General features: G+C 45.7%; 1 protein-coding gene across 1 annotated transcript in view; it reads left to right on the plus strand.

Moving 5' to 3' along the window:
• LOC120051967 (double C2-like domain-containing protein beta) overlaps positions 1-15,686 on the plus strand; it is a 46,229-nt gene extending 30,543 nt beyond the window's left edge. The window contains exons 9-11 of the mRNA XM_038998844.1: positions 10,891-10,972; positions 11,696-11,792; positions 15,542-15,686. Of these exons, the coding sequence (XP_038854772.1) occupies positions 10,891-10,972; positions 11,696-11,792; positions 15,542-15,681 (319 nt within the window). The 3' untranslated portion in view covers positions 15,682-15,686. The remainder of the gene's footprint in view (positions 1-10,890; positions 10,973-11,695; positions 11,793-15,541) is intronic.
• The last annotated feature ends 753 nt before the right edge of the window (positions 15,687-16,439 follow it).

Consider the following 16,439-nt stretch of genomic DNA (forward strand, 5'->3'; position numbering starts at 1 on the left):
TGACATTCACCGCCTGCTGTTTAGTTAGTAGCCTATTATGTCTGAGCTGCGTTCCAGACGCCGTCTCTCTTCTCGTACTGTGGGGAGTTGTCCTGTGTGTTTGAAGTGTGTTCAGTCAAGCTGGCGGGTAGAATCAGAAGCAGCGGAGTGTCGCAACGGCGGCTGCTGTTATTGTTGTATCGCCTCCGAGCGAGCAGTTCTGTTGATCCTATTTTGGCGAGGTCCGTCGCGCTTGTCTGTGCTCTATTGTTGTTACTCAAAGAGAGTAACTATTTGCCTGTACTGTTTGTGATGGTGGTTTAAAGGCATACTCTAACCGAAGTATGTAGGGTAAGACTCAAAATCGAGTGGAGGTGCAGCTGAAATGTAAGGTTTACATGAGGGGGGAAAAGGCGCAAGCTCTCGCTCAAGTAAAAAAAAATATGTTTTTGGTTAAAAGCGTTTCATCATAATTTCCCCCTCATGGCAATGTGTAACTTTTAGTTATAAGTGCTGCCTCTGCACTTGCAAACTGTGACCCTGACTAGTTGGCTATGTTTGAGAGCATCAATCTAGATATGACTGATTTACGAATTACAGTAGTTATTTAGGAGGAAAAAATGATTTGTAGATCAGTCAGTCTGCCCAGGGAGTCAGTGATCAGCAACTGAGCAGAATTGATGCTCTGAAACAACCAAGATGTGCATCCCAAATGGCACCCTATTCCCTAAACAGTGCACTACTTTTCACCAGGGCCCATATTGCTCGGGACAAAAGTAGTGCTTTAGGGAATAGAATGCTATATGGGATGCGGCCTGGGTGAATCTCACCTGTCAGACATATTCTCACTGTCTGTAGGAGAGGAACTGCGGTGAGCGTGGTTGCCTCTTTCTCAGTGTGTGTGTCACTGAACCTACTTTTATGGAAGTTTTGAAGTTAAGATCCGCTATGCCCCCAACATCCCAGAATGCATTGCTTCGGTCAGTGTGACACACCTGCACAGCAGTAGTTGTCTGGAGTGTATCAATGAAATGTATTTATAAAACCCTTTTTACATCAGCCGATGTCACAAAGTTCTACAGAGAAACCCAGCCTAAAACCCAAAAAGCAAGCAATCCAGATGTAGAAGCACGGTGGCTAGGGAAAACTCCCTAGAAAAAGCAGGAACCTAGGAAGAAACCAGGCTCTGAGGGGTGGCCAGTCCTCTTCTGGCTGTGCTGGTTGGAGATTATAATAATTTATTTTGTATCTTTATTTATTTACTAGAATAGTCAGTTAAGAACAAATTCTTATTTACGATGAAGACCTACACCGGCCAAACCCGGACGACGCTGGGCCAATTGTGCGCGATGCCCTATGGGACTCCCAATCATGGCTGGTTGTGATACAGCCTGGATTCAAACCAGGGTGTCTGTAGTGATGCCTCTAGCACTGAGATGCAGTGCCTTAGACCGCTGCGCCACTCGGGAGCCCTATAACAGTACATGGCCAAGATGTTCAAACATTCATAGAAGACCAGCACGGTCAAATAATAATAATCACAGTGGTTGTAGAGGATGCAACAGGTCAGCACCTCAGGAGTGAATGTCAGTTGGCTTTTCATGGGACCATGCCTCAAGACTACCTGGCCAGATGACTCCTTGCTGTCCCCAGTCCACCTGCTCGTGCTGCTGCTCCAGTTTCAATTGTTCTGCCTGCGGCTATGGAACACTGACCTGTTCACCGGACATGCTACCTTGTCCCGGACCTGCTGTTTACAACTCTCTCTACCGCACCTGTTGTCTCGAACTCTCGAACTCTCAGGTCCTCTGGGAGGGGAGGGAGAGAGAATTAGAGGGAGCATACTTAAATTCACACAGGACACAGGGTAAGACAGGAGAAATACTCCAGATATGACAGACTGACCCTAGCCCCCCGACAAACTATTGCAGCATAAATACTGGAGGCTGAGACAGGAGGGGTCGGGAGACTCTACGGCCCTGTCCGACGATACCCCTGGACAGGGCCAACCAGGCAGGATACAACCCCACCCACTTTGCCAAAGCACAGCCCCCACACCACTAGAGGGATATCTTCAAACCACCAACTTACTACCCTGAGACAAGGCTGAGTATAGCCCACGAAGATCTCCCCCACGGCACAAACCCGAGGGGGACGCCAACCAGGACAGGAAGATCACGTCAGTGACTCAACCCACTCAAGTGACGCACACCTCCTGGGGACAGCATGGAAGAGCACCAGTAAGCCAGTGACTCAGCCCCTGTAATAGGGTTAGAGGCAGAGAATCCCAGTGGAGAGAAGGGAACCGGCCAGGCAGAGACAGCAAAGGCGGTTCGTCGCTCCGGTGCCTTTCCATTCACCTTCACACCCCTTGGCCAGACTACACTCAATCATAGGACCTACTTCAATAAAGACTTAAAGGTTGAGACCGAGTCTGCGTCTCTCACATGGATAGGCAGACCATTCCATAAAAATGGAGCTGTATAGCAGAAAGCCCTGCCTCCAGCTGTTTGCTTAGATATTCTAGGGAGAGTAAGGAGGCCTGCGTCTTGTGACCGTAGCGTACGTGTAGGTATGTACGGCAGGACCAAATCGGAGAGATCGGTAGGAGCAAGCCCATGTAATGCTTTGTAGGTTTGCAGTAAAACCTTGAAATCAGCCCTAGCCTTAACAGGAAGCCAGTGTAGAGACTAGCACTGGACTAATGTGATCCAATTTTTTGGTTCCAGTCAAGATTCTAGCAGTCGTGTTTAGCACTAACTGAAGTTTATTTAGTGCTTTATCCAGGTAGCCGGAAAATAGAGCACCGCAGTAGTCTAATCTAGAAGTGACAAAAGCATGGATAAACTTTCTGCACCATTTTTGTACAGAAAGATCCTGATTTTTGCAATGATACGTAGATGGAATACAGCTGTCCTTGAAACAGTCTTGATGTGTTCATCAAAAGTGAGATCAGGGTCCAGAGTAACTACCATCAAGATTAAATTGTCAGATCCAACAGAAGATCTTTGTTTCTTGAGACTTAGCACTAGCATCTCTGTTATGTCCGAGTTTAAAAGCAAAACATGTGCCGCCATCCACTTCCTTATGTCTGAAACAGGCTTCAGGGAGGGCAATTTTGGGGCTTCACCATGTTGCATCGAAATGTACAGCTGTGTATCGTCTGCATAGCAGTGAAAGTTAACATCATGTATCCGAATGACATCACCAAGAGTGAAAATATATAGTGAAAACAATAATGGTGCTAAAACAGAACCTTGAGGAACACTGAAACTTACAGTTGATTTGTCAGAGGACAAACCATTCACAGAGACAATCTGATATATTTTCAACAGACAAGATCTAAACCAGGCCAGAACTTGTCCATGTAGACCAGTTTAGGTTTTCAATCTCTCCAAAACAATGTGGTGATCAATGGTGTCAAAAGCAGCACAAAGGTCTAGGAGCACAAGGACAGATGCAGAGCCTTGGTCTGACGCCATTAAAAGGTAATTTATCACCTTCACAAGTGCAGTCTCAGTGCTATGATGGGGTCTAAAACCTGACTGAAGCGTGTTGTATACATTGTCTTCAGGAAGGCAGTGAGTTGCGGCGCAACCACTTTTTCAAAATTTGAGAGACATGAGAGAGACGATATAGGCCCATAGTTTATATTTTCTGGGTCAAGGTTTGTATTTTATGAGAGGCTTTATTGCTGCCACTTTTAGTGAGTTTGGTACATATCCGGTGGACAGGGAGACGTTTCTTATGTTCAACATAGGAGGGACAAGCACAGGAAGAAGCTCTTTCAGTTACAATGGAATAGGGTCCAGTATGCAGCTTGAAGGTTTAGAGGCCATGACTATTTTCATCTATGTGTCAAGAGATATAGTATTAAACAAACTTGAGTGTCTCCCTTGATCCTAGGTCCTGGCAGTGTTGTGCAGACTCAGGACAACTGAGCTTTGGAGAAATACGCAGATGTAAATAGGAGTCCGTAATTTGCTTTCTAATGATCATGATCTTTACATCAAAGAAGTTCATGAATTTATCACTGCTGAAATGAAAGCCATCCTCTCTTGTGTATTGCTGCTATTTATTTAGAATAAAATGTTGACTTGTTCTTAGACTCCTCAATTAAGTTGGAGGGGAAAAAATGGGATGATCGAGCAGCAGTGAGGGCTCTTTGATATTGCAAGGTACTGTCTTTCCAAGCTAGTCGGAAGACTTCCAGTTTAGTGGAGCGCCATTTCCGTAAAATAATTCTGGAAGCTTGCTTCAGGGCTCGGGTATTTTCTGTATACCAGGGAGCTAGTTTCTGACTAATGTTCTTGGTGCTGCGACTGCTTCTAGGGTGTTACGCAATATTACATTTAGTTCCTCAGTTAGGTGGTTAACCGATTTTCGTACTCTGACGTTCTTGGGTAGGTGGAAGGAGTCTGGAAGGGCATCTAGGAATTTTTGGGTTGTCCGAGAATTTATAGCACAGCTTTTGATGATCCTTCGTTGGGGTCTAAGCAGATTATTTGTTGCGATTGCAAACATAATAAAATGGTGGTCTGGTAGGCCATTCCACGGGACAAAACTAGGTCCAGAGTATGACTGGCAGTGAGCAAGTCCGGAGACATGTTGTCCAAAACCCACTTAGTCGATGATGGATCCAAAGCCTTTTGGAGTGGGTCTGTGGACTTTTCCATATGAATATTATAGTCACCAAAAATTTGAATATTATCTGCCATGACTATAAGGTCCAATAGGAATTCAGGGAACTCTGTGAGAAATTATGTATACAGCCCTGGAGACATGTAAACAGTAGCTATAAAAAGTGATTGAGTAGGCTAAATAGATTTCACGATTAGAAGCTCAAAAGACACAAACAGTAATTTTTTTGGGGGGGGGGTGTAAATGGAAATTTGCTATCGTAAATGTTAGCAACACCTCCACCTTTGCGGGATGCGCAGGAGATATGGGCACTAGTGTAACCAGGAGGAGAGCCCTCATATAACCTCTTAACTTATCCAGGCTAAAATTGGAAAAAAAGGAGCCTAAAATGACCCATATCTAACTGCCTGTAGCTCAGGCCCTGGAGCAAGGATACACATATTATTGGTACCATTTGAAAGGAAACACTTTGAAGTTTGTGTAAATGTGAAAGCAATGTCGGAGAATATACCACAGATCTGGTCAAATAAAAACAATTTTTTTTTTGTACAATGTTTAAAATGCAAGAGAAAGACCGTAATGTATTAGTCCAGCCCAGGTGCAATTTAGATGTTGGCCACTAGATGGCAGCAGTGTATGTGCAAAGTTTGACTGATCCAATGAACCATTTTTATTTCTGTAAAAATGTTTTTATCAAAACTGCCCAAATGTGCCTAATTTGTTTATTAATAACTTTTCATGTTCATAACTGTGCACTCAAACAATAGCATGGTATTCTTTCACTGTAATAGCTAGTGTAAATTGGACAGTGCATTTAGATGAACAAGAATTTAAGCTTTCTGACAATATCAGATATGTCTATGTCCTGGGAAATTCTCGTTACTTACAACCTCATGCTAATTGCATTAGCCTACGTTAGCTCAACCATCCCACAGGGGACCCACCAATCCTGAAGAAGTTTAAAAAGTAAACTTTTTTCTTTGTATTATCTTTTACCAGATCTAATATGTTATATTATCCTACATTCCTTTCACATTTCCACAAACGTCAAAGTGTTTCCTTTCAAATGGTAGCAAGAATATGCATATCCTTGCTACAGGCAGTTAGACTTAGGTATGTCATTTTAGGCAATAATTGAAAAAAAGGGGGCCGATCCTTAAGAGGATTTATTAACAAAGTCAATTCATCAGGCTTAAGCCATGTTTCAGTCAGGCCAATCACATCAAGATTATGAACAGTGATTAATTAATTGACTATAACTGCCTAGAAAGTGAGGGATCTAACATTAAGTATCCCTATTTTGAGATGTTAGAGATCACAATCTTCCATCTTCCAGTGAGATTGCTAAGGCGAACACAGCCATGTTTAGTTTTGCCCAACCTAGATCGAGGCACGGACTCGGTCTCAATGGGGATAGCTGAGCTGACTACACTGACTGTGCTAGTGGCAGACTCCACTAAGCTGGTAGGCTGGCTAACAGCCTGCACCCTATCTCATTGTGGAGCAAGAGGAGTTAGAGCCCTGTCTATGTTCATAGATAAGATGAAAGCACCCCTCCAGCTAGGATGGAGTCCAGGTCAGGGACTTAGCATGCGTGTATATAAACTCAGCAAAAAAAGAAACTTCCTCACTGTCAACTGTGTTTATTTTCAGCAAACTTAACATGTGTAAATATTTGTATGAACATAACAAGATTCAACAACTGAGACATAAACTGAACAAGATCCACAGACATGTGGGGGGGGGGGGTCAAAATCAAAGTAACAGTCAGCATCTGTGTGGCCACCACCTGCATTAAGTACTGCAGTGCATCTCCTTCTCATGGACTGCACCAGATTTGCCAGTTCTTACTGTAAGATGTTACCCCATTCGTCCACCAAGGCACCTGGTGAGATCCGGGCTCTTCATTGGCCATGTCAGAACACTGACATTCCTGTCTTACAGGAAATCACGCACAGAATGAGCAGTATGGCTGGTGGCATTGTCATGCTGGAGGGTCATGTCAGGATGAGCCTGCAGGAAGTGTACCACATGAGAGAGGAGGATGTCTTCCTTGTAACGCACAGCGTTGAGATTGCCTGCAATGACAACAAGCTCAGTCCGATGATGCTGTGACACACCGCCCCAGACCATGACGGACCCTCCAACTCCAAATTGATCTCGCTCCAGAGTACAGGCCTCGGTGTAACGCTCATTCCATTCCGTCACCCCTGGTGAGACAAAACTGTGACTCGTCAGTGAAGAGCACTTTTTGCCAGTCCTGTCTGGTCCAGCGACGGTGGGTTTGTGCCCAAAGGCGACATTGTTGCCGGTGATGTCTGGTGAGGACCTGCCTTACAACAGGCCTACAAGCCCTCAGTCCAGCCTCTCTCAGCCTATTGCGGACAGTCTGCGTACTGATAGAGGGATTGTGCATTCCTGGTGTAACTCAGGCAGTTGTTGTTGCCATCCTGTACCTGTCCCGCAGGTGTGATGTCCGGATGTACAGATCCTGTGCACGTGCTCTTACACGTGGTCTGCCACTGCGAGGACGATCAGCTGTCCGTCCTGTCTCCCTGTAGCGCTGTCTTAAGCGTCTCACAGTACGGACATTGCAATTTACATGCCTAAGGCACGTTCACGCAGATGAGAAGGGACCCTGGGCGTCTTTCTTTTGGTGTTTTGAGTCAGTAGAAAGGCCTCTTTAGTGTCCTAAGTTTTCATAGCTGTGACCTTAATTGCCTACCATCTGTAAGCTGTTAGTGTCTTAACAACTGTTCCACAGGTGCATGTTCATGAATTATTTATGGTTCATTGAACAAGCATGGAAAACAGTGTTTAAACCCTTTACAATGAAGAAGTTATATTACACTAAGTTGGAAGTTGATTTGTGTGCTGGCTGCAGTTTCACATAACACGTTTTCTGCAAGAGATTAAGCAGGGTTCAAGTTTGGGGTCCTATGAACTTTTACATTGCTCCACCCCAAATGGCACTATTCCCTATTTCATGGGCACAACTTTAGTCTTAGAAGTAGTGGGGGGGCATCATTTGCTTTATTGTTTTTTTAATCTAGTCTTACACTCCAAACAGGCTACCTGACCGCTCAGAGGCGTCATCAAGGTCCCAAAGCACACCATTGCCTAGTTTTGTATCACATCCCAATGATTGAACTGGGGGGGGGGGGGGGGGGGCATTTGGGACCCAGCACAACTTATGGCTGCGGGTCTCCAACTCTGGTCCTGGAAGCTATTGTGCGTGCAAGCTTTTCCTCCAACCCAGCACTAACACATCTACAACGAGGACAGAGAACTAGAGACAGCATCGTCAAATGTATCATTGCATGACACTATTTCAGAGCAAAAACTGTTTTAGGGGGGGGAGACAAAAAAAATGTGATAATCATCAATGAGCGAGTCAAAAGCTGGAGCCAAGAGCAAGACAAATGGGTTCTCGGAGTCAGACTCTTAATAACCTTCTCATTACAAAATGTCCAGGGGCCTTCAACCAGAGCCAGAAAATAGACGAAGCAGAGCTGTGTGAAACAAGGATGGCAGTTCAACATTGACTCCCCCCAAAAAAATCCTTACCCCAGGATACTTCAACTGTTGACTATCCGGGAGAATAAAGAAAAAGGAGCACTATGTGTGACGTGGTGAGGTTGGACCCAGGTGCAGAGAAGAGACCAGACAAGGAATCAGTGGTTAAGGATAAACATAATACTTTACTGAGAAACGGTAGCCGCAGGATCACAGTACACTTGAAAAGCGACAAACACTAAGTCTCAAACTCACTCGGGGAACAAACACACAAAGGACCACAGAAAACACACCTCTTTTAACAGGGACACAATCATGAAATAACAAGATATACCCGAGTCCAATAAAAGTCTCTAGGGCGGTCTCTGCCGCACTCTGGTGCCTTGAGGAACCATGACACTCTGTTGCTGGGTAAATCGAATAGATTTATTGATGGGAGAAACAACCAATAGTCTTACGTTTCGGCATGAATCGCCTTTGTCAGAGCCTTAAGTAGGAACAATGTGGTAGGCACCTATATACCCTCGCCCGGTAGGGTCCCACTCATCATGTCAATCAAGCATGTCAATAATGTCAATACTGTCAGTAGCAGTAGCAACTACGCAGGTTATTTAAACAAGAGTATGATCATCATTGATCATGCTGGTCCGGAACAAAAGCCTGCACACCCAGTAGCTCATCCAAGATTGCATGGCTGGAGATCTTGGACTAGGAGATTCCTGACTCAGGGACTCTTATAATAACCACAGAGATACATATGTATATTATGTTGTACTTAATTCTGTGCTGATTAACTTCTCATTACAAATGTCCAGGGGGCCTTTTCCTATCTTTCCAACATACGATTGGCTCCTATGGTTTGAGCCGCCTACTCCTGGCCTTTACAATTCACTTAAGCATATATCAAATTCACAATCACCCACACAACCCCCTCAACCCTGTTTAGAGCGACCAAGAGGCTATTCCATCAATGCCTTGAAGACCAATATTGACCTCACCCACCTAGAGGTCAGTTGCTCTAGGTGGGTGGCCTGCCTTTCCTCTGTTTTCCTCTCTTCTCGGATACAGATGAACAGAAATGTTAGAGCAACGTTCCATCAACATTTTAAAGACCAATATGAACCTCTTCAGTAGTGCTGGTGTGTTGCCTACTTGCCTTTCCTCTATTTTCCTCTCTCCGTTAATGCAGATGAACTAAGATATTAGAGCGTTTCATAATCGCTTCCAACCAGAGACCACGAAGAGACATTATGTATTGGAAACGAGGATCTTAGTTTCTCTACCTCCCAAATGGCAGCTTATTCCCTGTATAGTGCGCCATGGCCCATAGGGTTCTGTTCAAAGGTCGTACACTATGTAGGGAATAGGGTGCTATTTGGGATGCCACCCGTCCCTCTGGTGCTGAGTGAGCAAACTGTCATCTCGGCCTGTGCTGTTTGGATGTGTGAGTCTCTAAACTGGGCGGTTTGTTTTGCTCCTCTCTCTCCTCGCTCTCCTCCTTCTCCCCGCTTTCCAACTGTCACTCTGTTTTTCTATCCTCTGTCTCTGTGTGAAATTGACTGTTTTTCTCGTTCTTTCACTCTTCTGTCTCTCTCCCTCCATCCCTCTCTGTCTTCATTTTTCTCCTAGCTTGTATTCTCTCGAACCCAATTTCTTTCTCTCTTTCACTGCGTTGGTTGAGGACTCTCTTTCTCTATCTTAATCAATCAAATTCCAATTTGTTTTATAAAGTCCTTTTTACATCAACAGTTGTCACAAAGTGCTTGTACAGATACTCAGCCTAAAACGCCAAAGAGCAAGCAATGAAGATGTGGAAGCACAGTGGCGAGGAAAAACTCACCAGAAAAGGCAGGAACATAGGAAGAAACCTAGAGAGGAACCAGGCTCCGAGGGGTGGCCAGTCCTCTTCCATCTTTCTTTCTATAAACACCCCTCTCTCCCTCTTTTCCAACAAATCCAATTTGTTTCTTTCTTTCACTGGGTTGGTTGAGAACTCTCTCATACTACCTCTTTCTTTCTCTCTCTCATCCCTCTCTCCCTCCCTCCTGTCTACTTGTTGTGAACAAACCCCAACCATAGCAGCACATCTGTTAGCTTGTCATTGAGTACGTGTTATTGACGTTGGGCTGAAGGTGGGTGGCGTTGGGGAGTGAGATATCTCCTCCCCGCTAGAACATCATGACTTCGCTGCTTGAATTTATGCTGATGCCTCCTCCAATAACAACCAATGGCCTTCTGGGAAGCTGTCTGTCCCACTCTTTGCTTGAGCTTTTGAGTCTCTGACTCTCTCATCACCGATTTCTCTCGCCCTCTCCCCAAAAAATGAAATGAAAGTTTTCGGCTCTGAATTTTTTCAATTTTTTTTCTCTCACTGTCTCTCTTTGTTCTATTTTCCTCCCTCGTTCCGGTGGGGTTTAATGTCATGCCGGGGTGGAAGACTAAATGGAAGATAATTTGCTTTGATGTTTCAGAAACAATAAAAGACCTGTGTCAGAAATATGGGGGAAAAGCGGCATTTTCAGTCGTCATGCTGTGTCAACTGTCTAATTAAAATTCCATATTTTTCTCATTCTCCTGCTCTCCCTTCATATCTCCCTCTCCCTCTCGATCTGGCTTTCACTTGCTCTCTTTCTCCTCTGTGCTCTCCCATGCCCTCTAACTCGCTCTCATATGCCTCATTCTCTTTCACACTCTCATCCCCTCCTTCCCTTTCTCTCTATATCTCCCTCGCTGTTTTCTCCCCCTCTCTCTCAGTGTGCTGCAGCCTGATATGGGGAAAAAGTCCAAGTACAAAACCACAGTGAAGAAGAAAACTCTCAATCCCGAGTTTAATGAGGTACTTCCACCCGCTCCGAGCACTACAAATCACTCTCCCTAATACATAAACCAATACCTGGCAACCTTCCAGTGAAGTAATATCTATCATTCTTCCAATACACAGATACAGATGTAGGTTCTTAATTTGAGCAGTTTGCTACTGCAGGAAAATAATCCTTAGCAACAATAAACATGAATTATTATGTGGATTATAATTAATGAACATTTTTGAATGGGTTGATACATTGTTCGTTAGGGCAAATCAATTATGACATTTCAAAGTGGAAATCACAAACTTTAGAAGCATGTTTAAAACTCAAATACACTGCAAGTTTGCAGGAAAATCAGCAACAAAAGGGTGATCAAATTAAGATCCTACATCTGTACCTGGCAACCCATTTCTCTGACTCACATTTGGCAACCAGATGTGCAAGATATATAATATATCATATTAATGTTGTTTGTTAAAGTTGAACTGTATGCCCTTGGAAGTGATGGAGAGCTATAGCTTACCCCTTCTCATGCATTTGTGTAAGAATATTGTCCCATGCATTTAATTCCATAATTTATGTGCCATAATTTTAATACATTTTCCATCTCCTTCAATACTGCATAACTACCTACCCTACCATCAACATGAATTTAAGTCAATGCATGTTTCACATTCAACGTTAAACATAATCTGAGTAACTTTCCGCTAATAGTGAGTACATGAATACCTTTCTCTCTCTCTACATTACAGGAGTTTGTGTATGAAGTTCCACACGACCAGCTGGCGAAGAAAACCCTAGAGATCTCCGTATGGGACTACGATCTGGGGATGAGCAACGACTTCATAGGTAAGAGAAAGGGGGAGTGAGGGAAAGGAGGAGAGTTAGAGAGCGAGAAATGTAGCTACAGAAAATAATGTAATAGAATTTATGTGTGCGAGGAGGAAAGCAACGCGGGCCGCAGTGTGATGAGCAATGACGTCATCGGTAAAAGAGAGGGAGGGAGCAATGATGTCATAGGTAAAAGAGAGGGAGGGAGCAATGACGTCATAGGTAAAAGAGAGGGAGGGAGCAATGACGTCATAGGTAAAAGAGAGGGAGGGAGCAATGACGTCATAGGTAAAAGAGAGGGCGGGAGCAATGACGTCATAGGTAAAAGAGAGGGAGGGAGCAATGACATCATAGGTAAAAGAGAGGGAGGGAGCAATGACGTCATAGGTAAAAGAGAGGGAGGGAGCAATGACGTCATAGGTAAAAGAGAGGGAGGGAGCAATGACATCATAGGTAAAAGAGAGGGAGGGAGCAATGACGTCATAGGTAAAAGAGAGGGAGGGAGCAATGACGTCATAGGTAAAAGAGAGGGAGGGAGCAATGACGTCATATGTAAAAGAGAGGGAGGGAGCAATGACGTCATAGGTAAAAGAAAGGGAGGGGGCAATGACGTCATGGGTAAAAGAGAGGGAGGGAGTGAAAGGATGAAAATAAATAGTGAAAGGATGGAAGAACTGAAAAGGGGGATGAAATGAAAACGAGCAGAAAAGAGGGAAAGGACTGCATGTGAAGAAGCAAGAGCATTGGGGAATGAAAACGAGAGCGACAGAAAGTTGTCCTCAATCCCTCAACGGGGCGACACGTCAAATTCACACTGCTTTGTGAGGATCTAAACAGATCTGACACGGCCCGGCGTGTACCGTATATCACAGGGAGAACCGGTGGGGAGGCAGCTGGGGCAGAATGGATTGTCTCCCAGGGAGCTGGAAGGTCTTGACATCAAAGTGTTTTACTCCCATCTGGAGGTTCCCTGTAACAGGCTGAGTCTCTCTCTCTTTCCGACTGTCACCCTAGTGCTCTCGCTCTCTCTCCATTGCCCTCGCTCTCTCTCCCTAGTGCCCTCGCTCTCTCTCCCTTGCCCTCGCTCTCTCTCCCTTGCCCTCGCTCTCTCTCCCTTACTCTCGCTCTCTCTCCCTAGTGCTCTCGCTCTCTCTCCATTGCCCTCGCTCTCTCTCCCTAGTGCCCTCGCTCTCTCTCCCTTGCCCTCGCTCTCTCTCCCTTACTCTCGCTCTCTCTCCCTAGTGCTCTCGCTCTCTCTCCCTAGTGCTCTCGCTCTCTCTACATTGCCCTCGCTCTCTCTCCCTAGTGCCCTCGCGCTCTCTCCCTTGCCCTCGCTCTCTGTCCCAAGTGCCCTCGCTCTCTCTCCCTTGCCCCCGCTCTCTCTCCCTTGCTCTCTCTCCCTAGTGCCCTCGCTCTCTCTCCCTTGCTCCCGCTCTCTCTCCCTAGTGCCCTCGCTCTCTCTCCCTTGCTCTCTCTCCCTAGTGCCCTCGCTCTCTCTCCCTTGCTCCCACTCTCTCTCCCTAGTGCCCTCGCTCTCTCTCCCTTGCTCTCTCTCCCTAGTGCCCTCGCTCTCTCTCCCTTGCTCCCGCTCTCTCTCCCAAGTGCCCTCGCTCTCTCTCCCTTGCTCCCGCTCTCTCTCCCAAGTGCCCTCGCTCTCTCTCCCTTGCTCTCTCTCCCTAGTGCCCTCGCTCTCTCTCCCTTGCTCCCGCTCTCTCTCCCTAGTGCCCTCGCTCTCTCTCCCTTGCTCTCTCTCCCTAGTGCCCTCGCTCTCTCTCCCTTGCTCCCGCTCTCTCTCCCTAGTGCCCTCGCTCTCTCTCCCTTGCTCTCTCTCCCTAGTGCCCTCGCTCTCTCTCCCTTGCTCTCTCTCTCTTTCTCCAACTCACCCTTTCTATTTATCTCAGGCCCACTCTCTCTTTCACACAGACACACACACACACACACACACACACACACACACACACACACACACACACACACACACACACACACACACACACACACACACACACACACACACACACACACACACACACACGCATACACTCAATCTCTCCTTCATGCCCTCTCTCTCTCTCCCTACATCTCTCTCTCTCTATTTCTCTTTCTCTCTCTCTTTCTCTCTCTCAAGCTGGGGACATAACGTGAGTTATTACCCGCGCCAGAAGAGAAGGGGAAAAAGGCCATCGCTCTAACACAATGCTCCGGCTAACCTCTCCCATGACTGTTATCGTTATGGTGTAATGGCCAACATACACGATGGCCTAGATCTGTTAGCACTGCGGAAAAACGACTGTGATACTGGGAGAGACAGAGCGAGACGGGAGGAAGAGGGGGAAGAGAAAGGGGGGAGTGACCGAGAGGAAAAAAGACAGATAGAGCGGAGGGAGAAGCAAATGTGCTGTCAAATACTCTCTGTAAAGGCCAGGAAGAATGATGGAGGAAGAAGATGAGAAGCCAGGGACAGAAAAATGAAAAAGAAATCGAGTAATTATGGAAGGCAGAGAGATAGGAGGAGAGACGGAGAGAGAGTAGCAGTGTCCCCCCTGATTTGTGGGAGCAATTGATGGGCGGACTGGACCTCTCATTTTGCACAAAGACAGAGGTGTCGAGGAAGGAGGAGAAGGGGAGGAATAGAAGAGGAGGAAAAGAGAAAGGGAGTGGGACGCCCCCGCCAGGTCCTCCCTCATCCATCTCATCCGTCAGTGTTTCTCTCTCGCCCTTCTTTCTCTCGTCCCACGGCGGGTCACACAATCGCCCGCCATTTGTCACCCACACCCCTCCGGACTCAGGGAACATGTTATCGATCTGTTTGTGTGTGTGTGTGGGGGGGGGGGGGGGGGTCAGTGAAGGGAAGGGAGAGGGGGGATTGGAAGGTCATTAAGGGGGTACGTGAGTGGCCTAGACAAACAGGTCAGGTGTGTGTACCACTGTGTGTGTGTCTGTGTTTGTTGGTGGCAAGAATGAGAAGGGGTCATTTGGAAGGTACGTGAGACGACTATCCAAACACACTATCTGAAACTTGGGCGCTATGAGGGCCGAGGTGTGTTTGCGCACATACAATTGCACACATCCCGCTGGGCACACACTGGTTGAATCAACGTTGTTTCCACATTATTTCAATGACATGACGTTGAACCAACGTGGAATACATGTTGAATTGACGACTGTGCCCAGTGGTATCTGTGTGTGTGTTTGTGTTACTATACTTGTGAGGACTGTGTGTTGATGTGTGTATGTCTGGTTCCGAGGGAGTGTGAGATATGTAAGAGAACAGTCTTCCCCACGCCTCTCACTGTATCTGAGTTTAATACCAAGGCTTAGTTGGGGCCACAGATGAGCTATTGAGCGTGTTTGAGGCGTTGTGAAAGCCGGCGTCTGTTAAATACTGTGTTGAAAACTTCACACTCCATCAACTATGCAATCACAGCCAGGAAAACCTCTATCTGTCTGATGACCCCCCCCCCTGACTCTGTCTTTCGCTCTTCATCTCTCTCTCTCGTTTCCTATCTGTCAATTTCAAGTTCTCTCTCTCCCTGTGTGTCTCCCGTGTCTCTCTGTGTGCTTCTCTGTGGGTCTGTCTGCGTGTCTGTCTGTATGTCTGTCTGTCGCTAGGTTGTTCATGTAAAATATATGTTTTTCTCGATGACTCACCTACCTGACTTAAGGTTAAATATTTCCTTTCTCTTCTCTCCTTCTTCCTCTCTCTCTCTTTCTCTCTCTCTCTCTCTCTGTCTGTCTCTCCCTTCCACCTTCTCCCTGTCTCACAGGCGGAGTTGAACTGGGCATAAATGCCAAGGGAGTGAGGCTGAAACATTGGTTTGAGTGTCTCAAACACATCGGCAAGAAAGTTGAGTACTGGCACACCCTCACGCAGCAAGGAGCCCCTCCGGAGGCCCCCCCGCAGTGACTGACATACACACACACTCAATTATTAAATGATCATCAATGAATGGTGAAGAAAGAAATAAATAATAAAGTAATAAAGTAATACAGTGATAAAACATGCAATAATGATACGGATAATGATGATATAATAATAAGAATAATATTATTTATAATACAAATCATAATAGTAGGTAATTATCCCAATGTAGCTTTTTTATAAGTAAATACATTTGTGAAAATGTCCCTCGTTGAAATGTTTAATGTGAAGGTGCGAACAAATTTGACCTTAGCCCTCAATATTATGAAGTCACTTGCATTTCAGTCATTCAAATGTACACATTAATAGTGTAGAATCTCTTACCTGCACTGTAACTACAATACTGGAACATTCTGTAAGCAACTTTGCCCGACAAGGTCTTGTTACGAACGTTGTAGTCACCAGGTTGTTTCTACTAGGGATGTAGTTGAAAAAGGTGGGTAAGAGTGCTAAACGTCCGGTTGAGATGACTGGCGTCTAGCAACGCTAATGCTAACTGCTATAACAGTTCTAGGAAGTATGGGTAACTGCATACTTGGTGTGTCTCTGAAAGTGGCTGTGGCGAATAAAGTGGGTGGATCAACAGCGATGGGTGTAACATCAGCGCTCTGTTATTGGTTAGACGGTTTTGACTGAGCGGTGTTGTTTTTCGTTTCTTACCATGCAACTACCATACCGCCAGTGTTGGGACTTCAGTTTTGAAGCCAGAAGATGAGCGCAATTTGTATTTCACTGCTACAAAT

Source organism: Salvelinus namaycush, chromosome 8 (assembly GCF_016432855.1).
Source record: "Salvelinus namaycush isolate Seneca chromosome 8, SaNama_1.0, whole genome shotgun sequence".
NCBI lineage: Eukaryota > Metazoa > Chordata > Actinopteri > Salmoniformes > Salmonidae > Salvelinus > Salvelinus namaycush.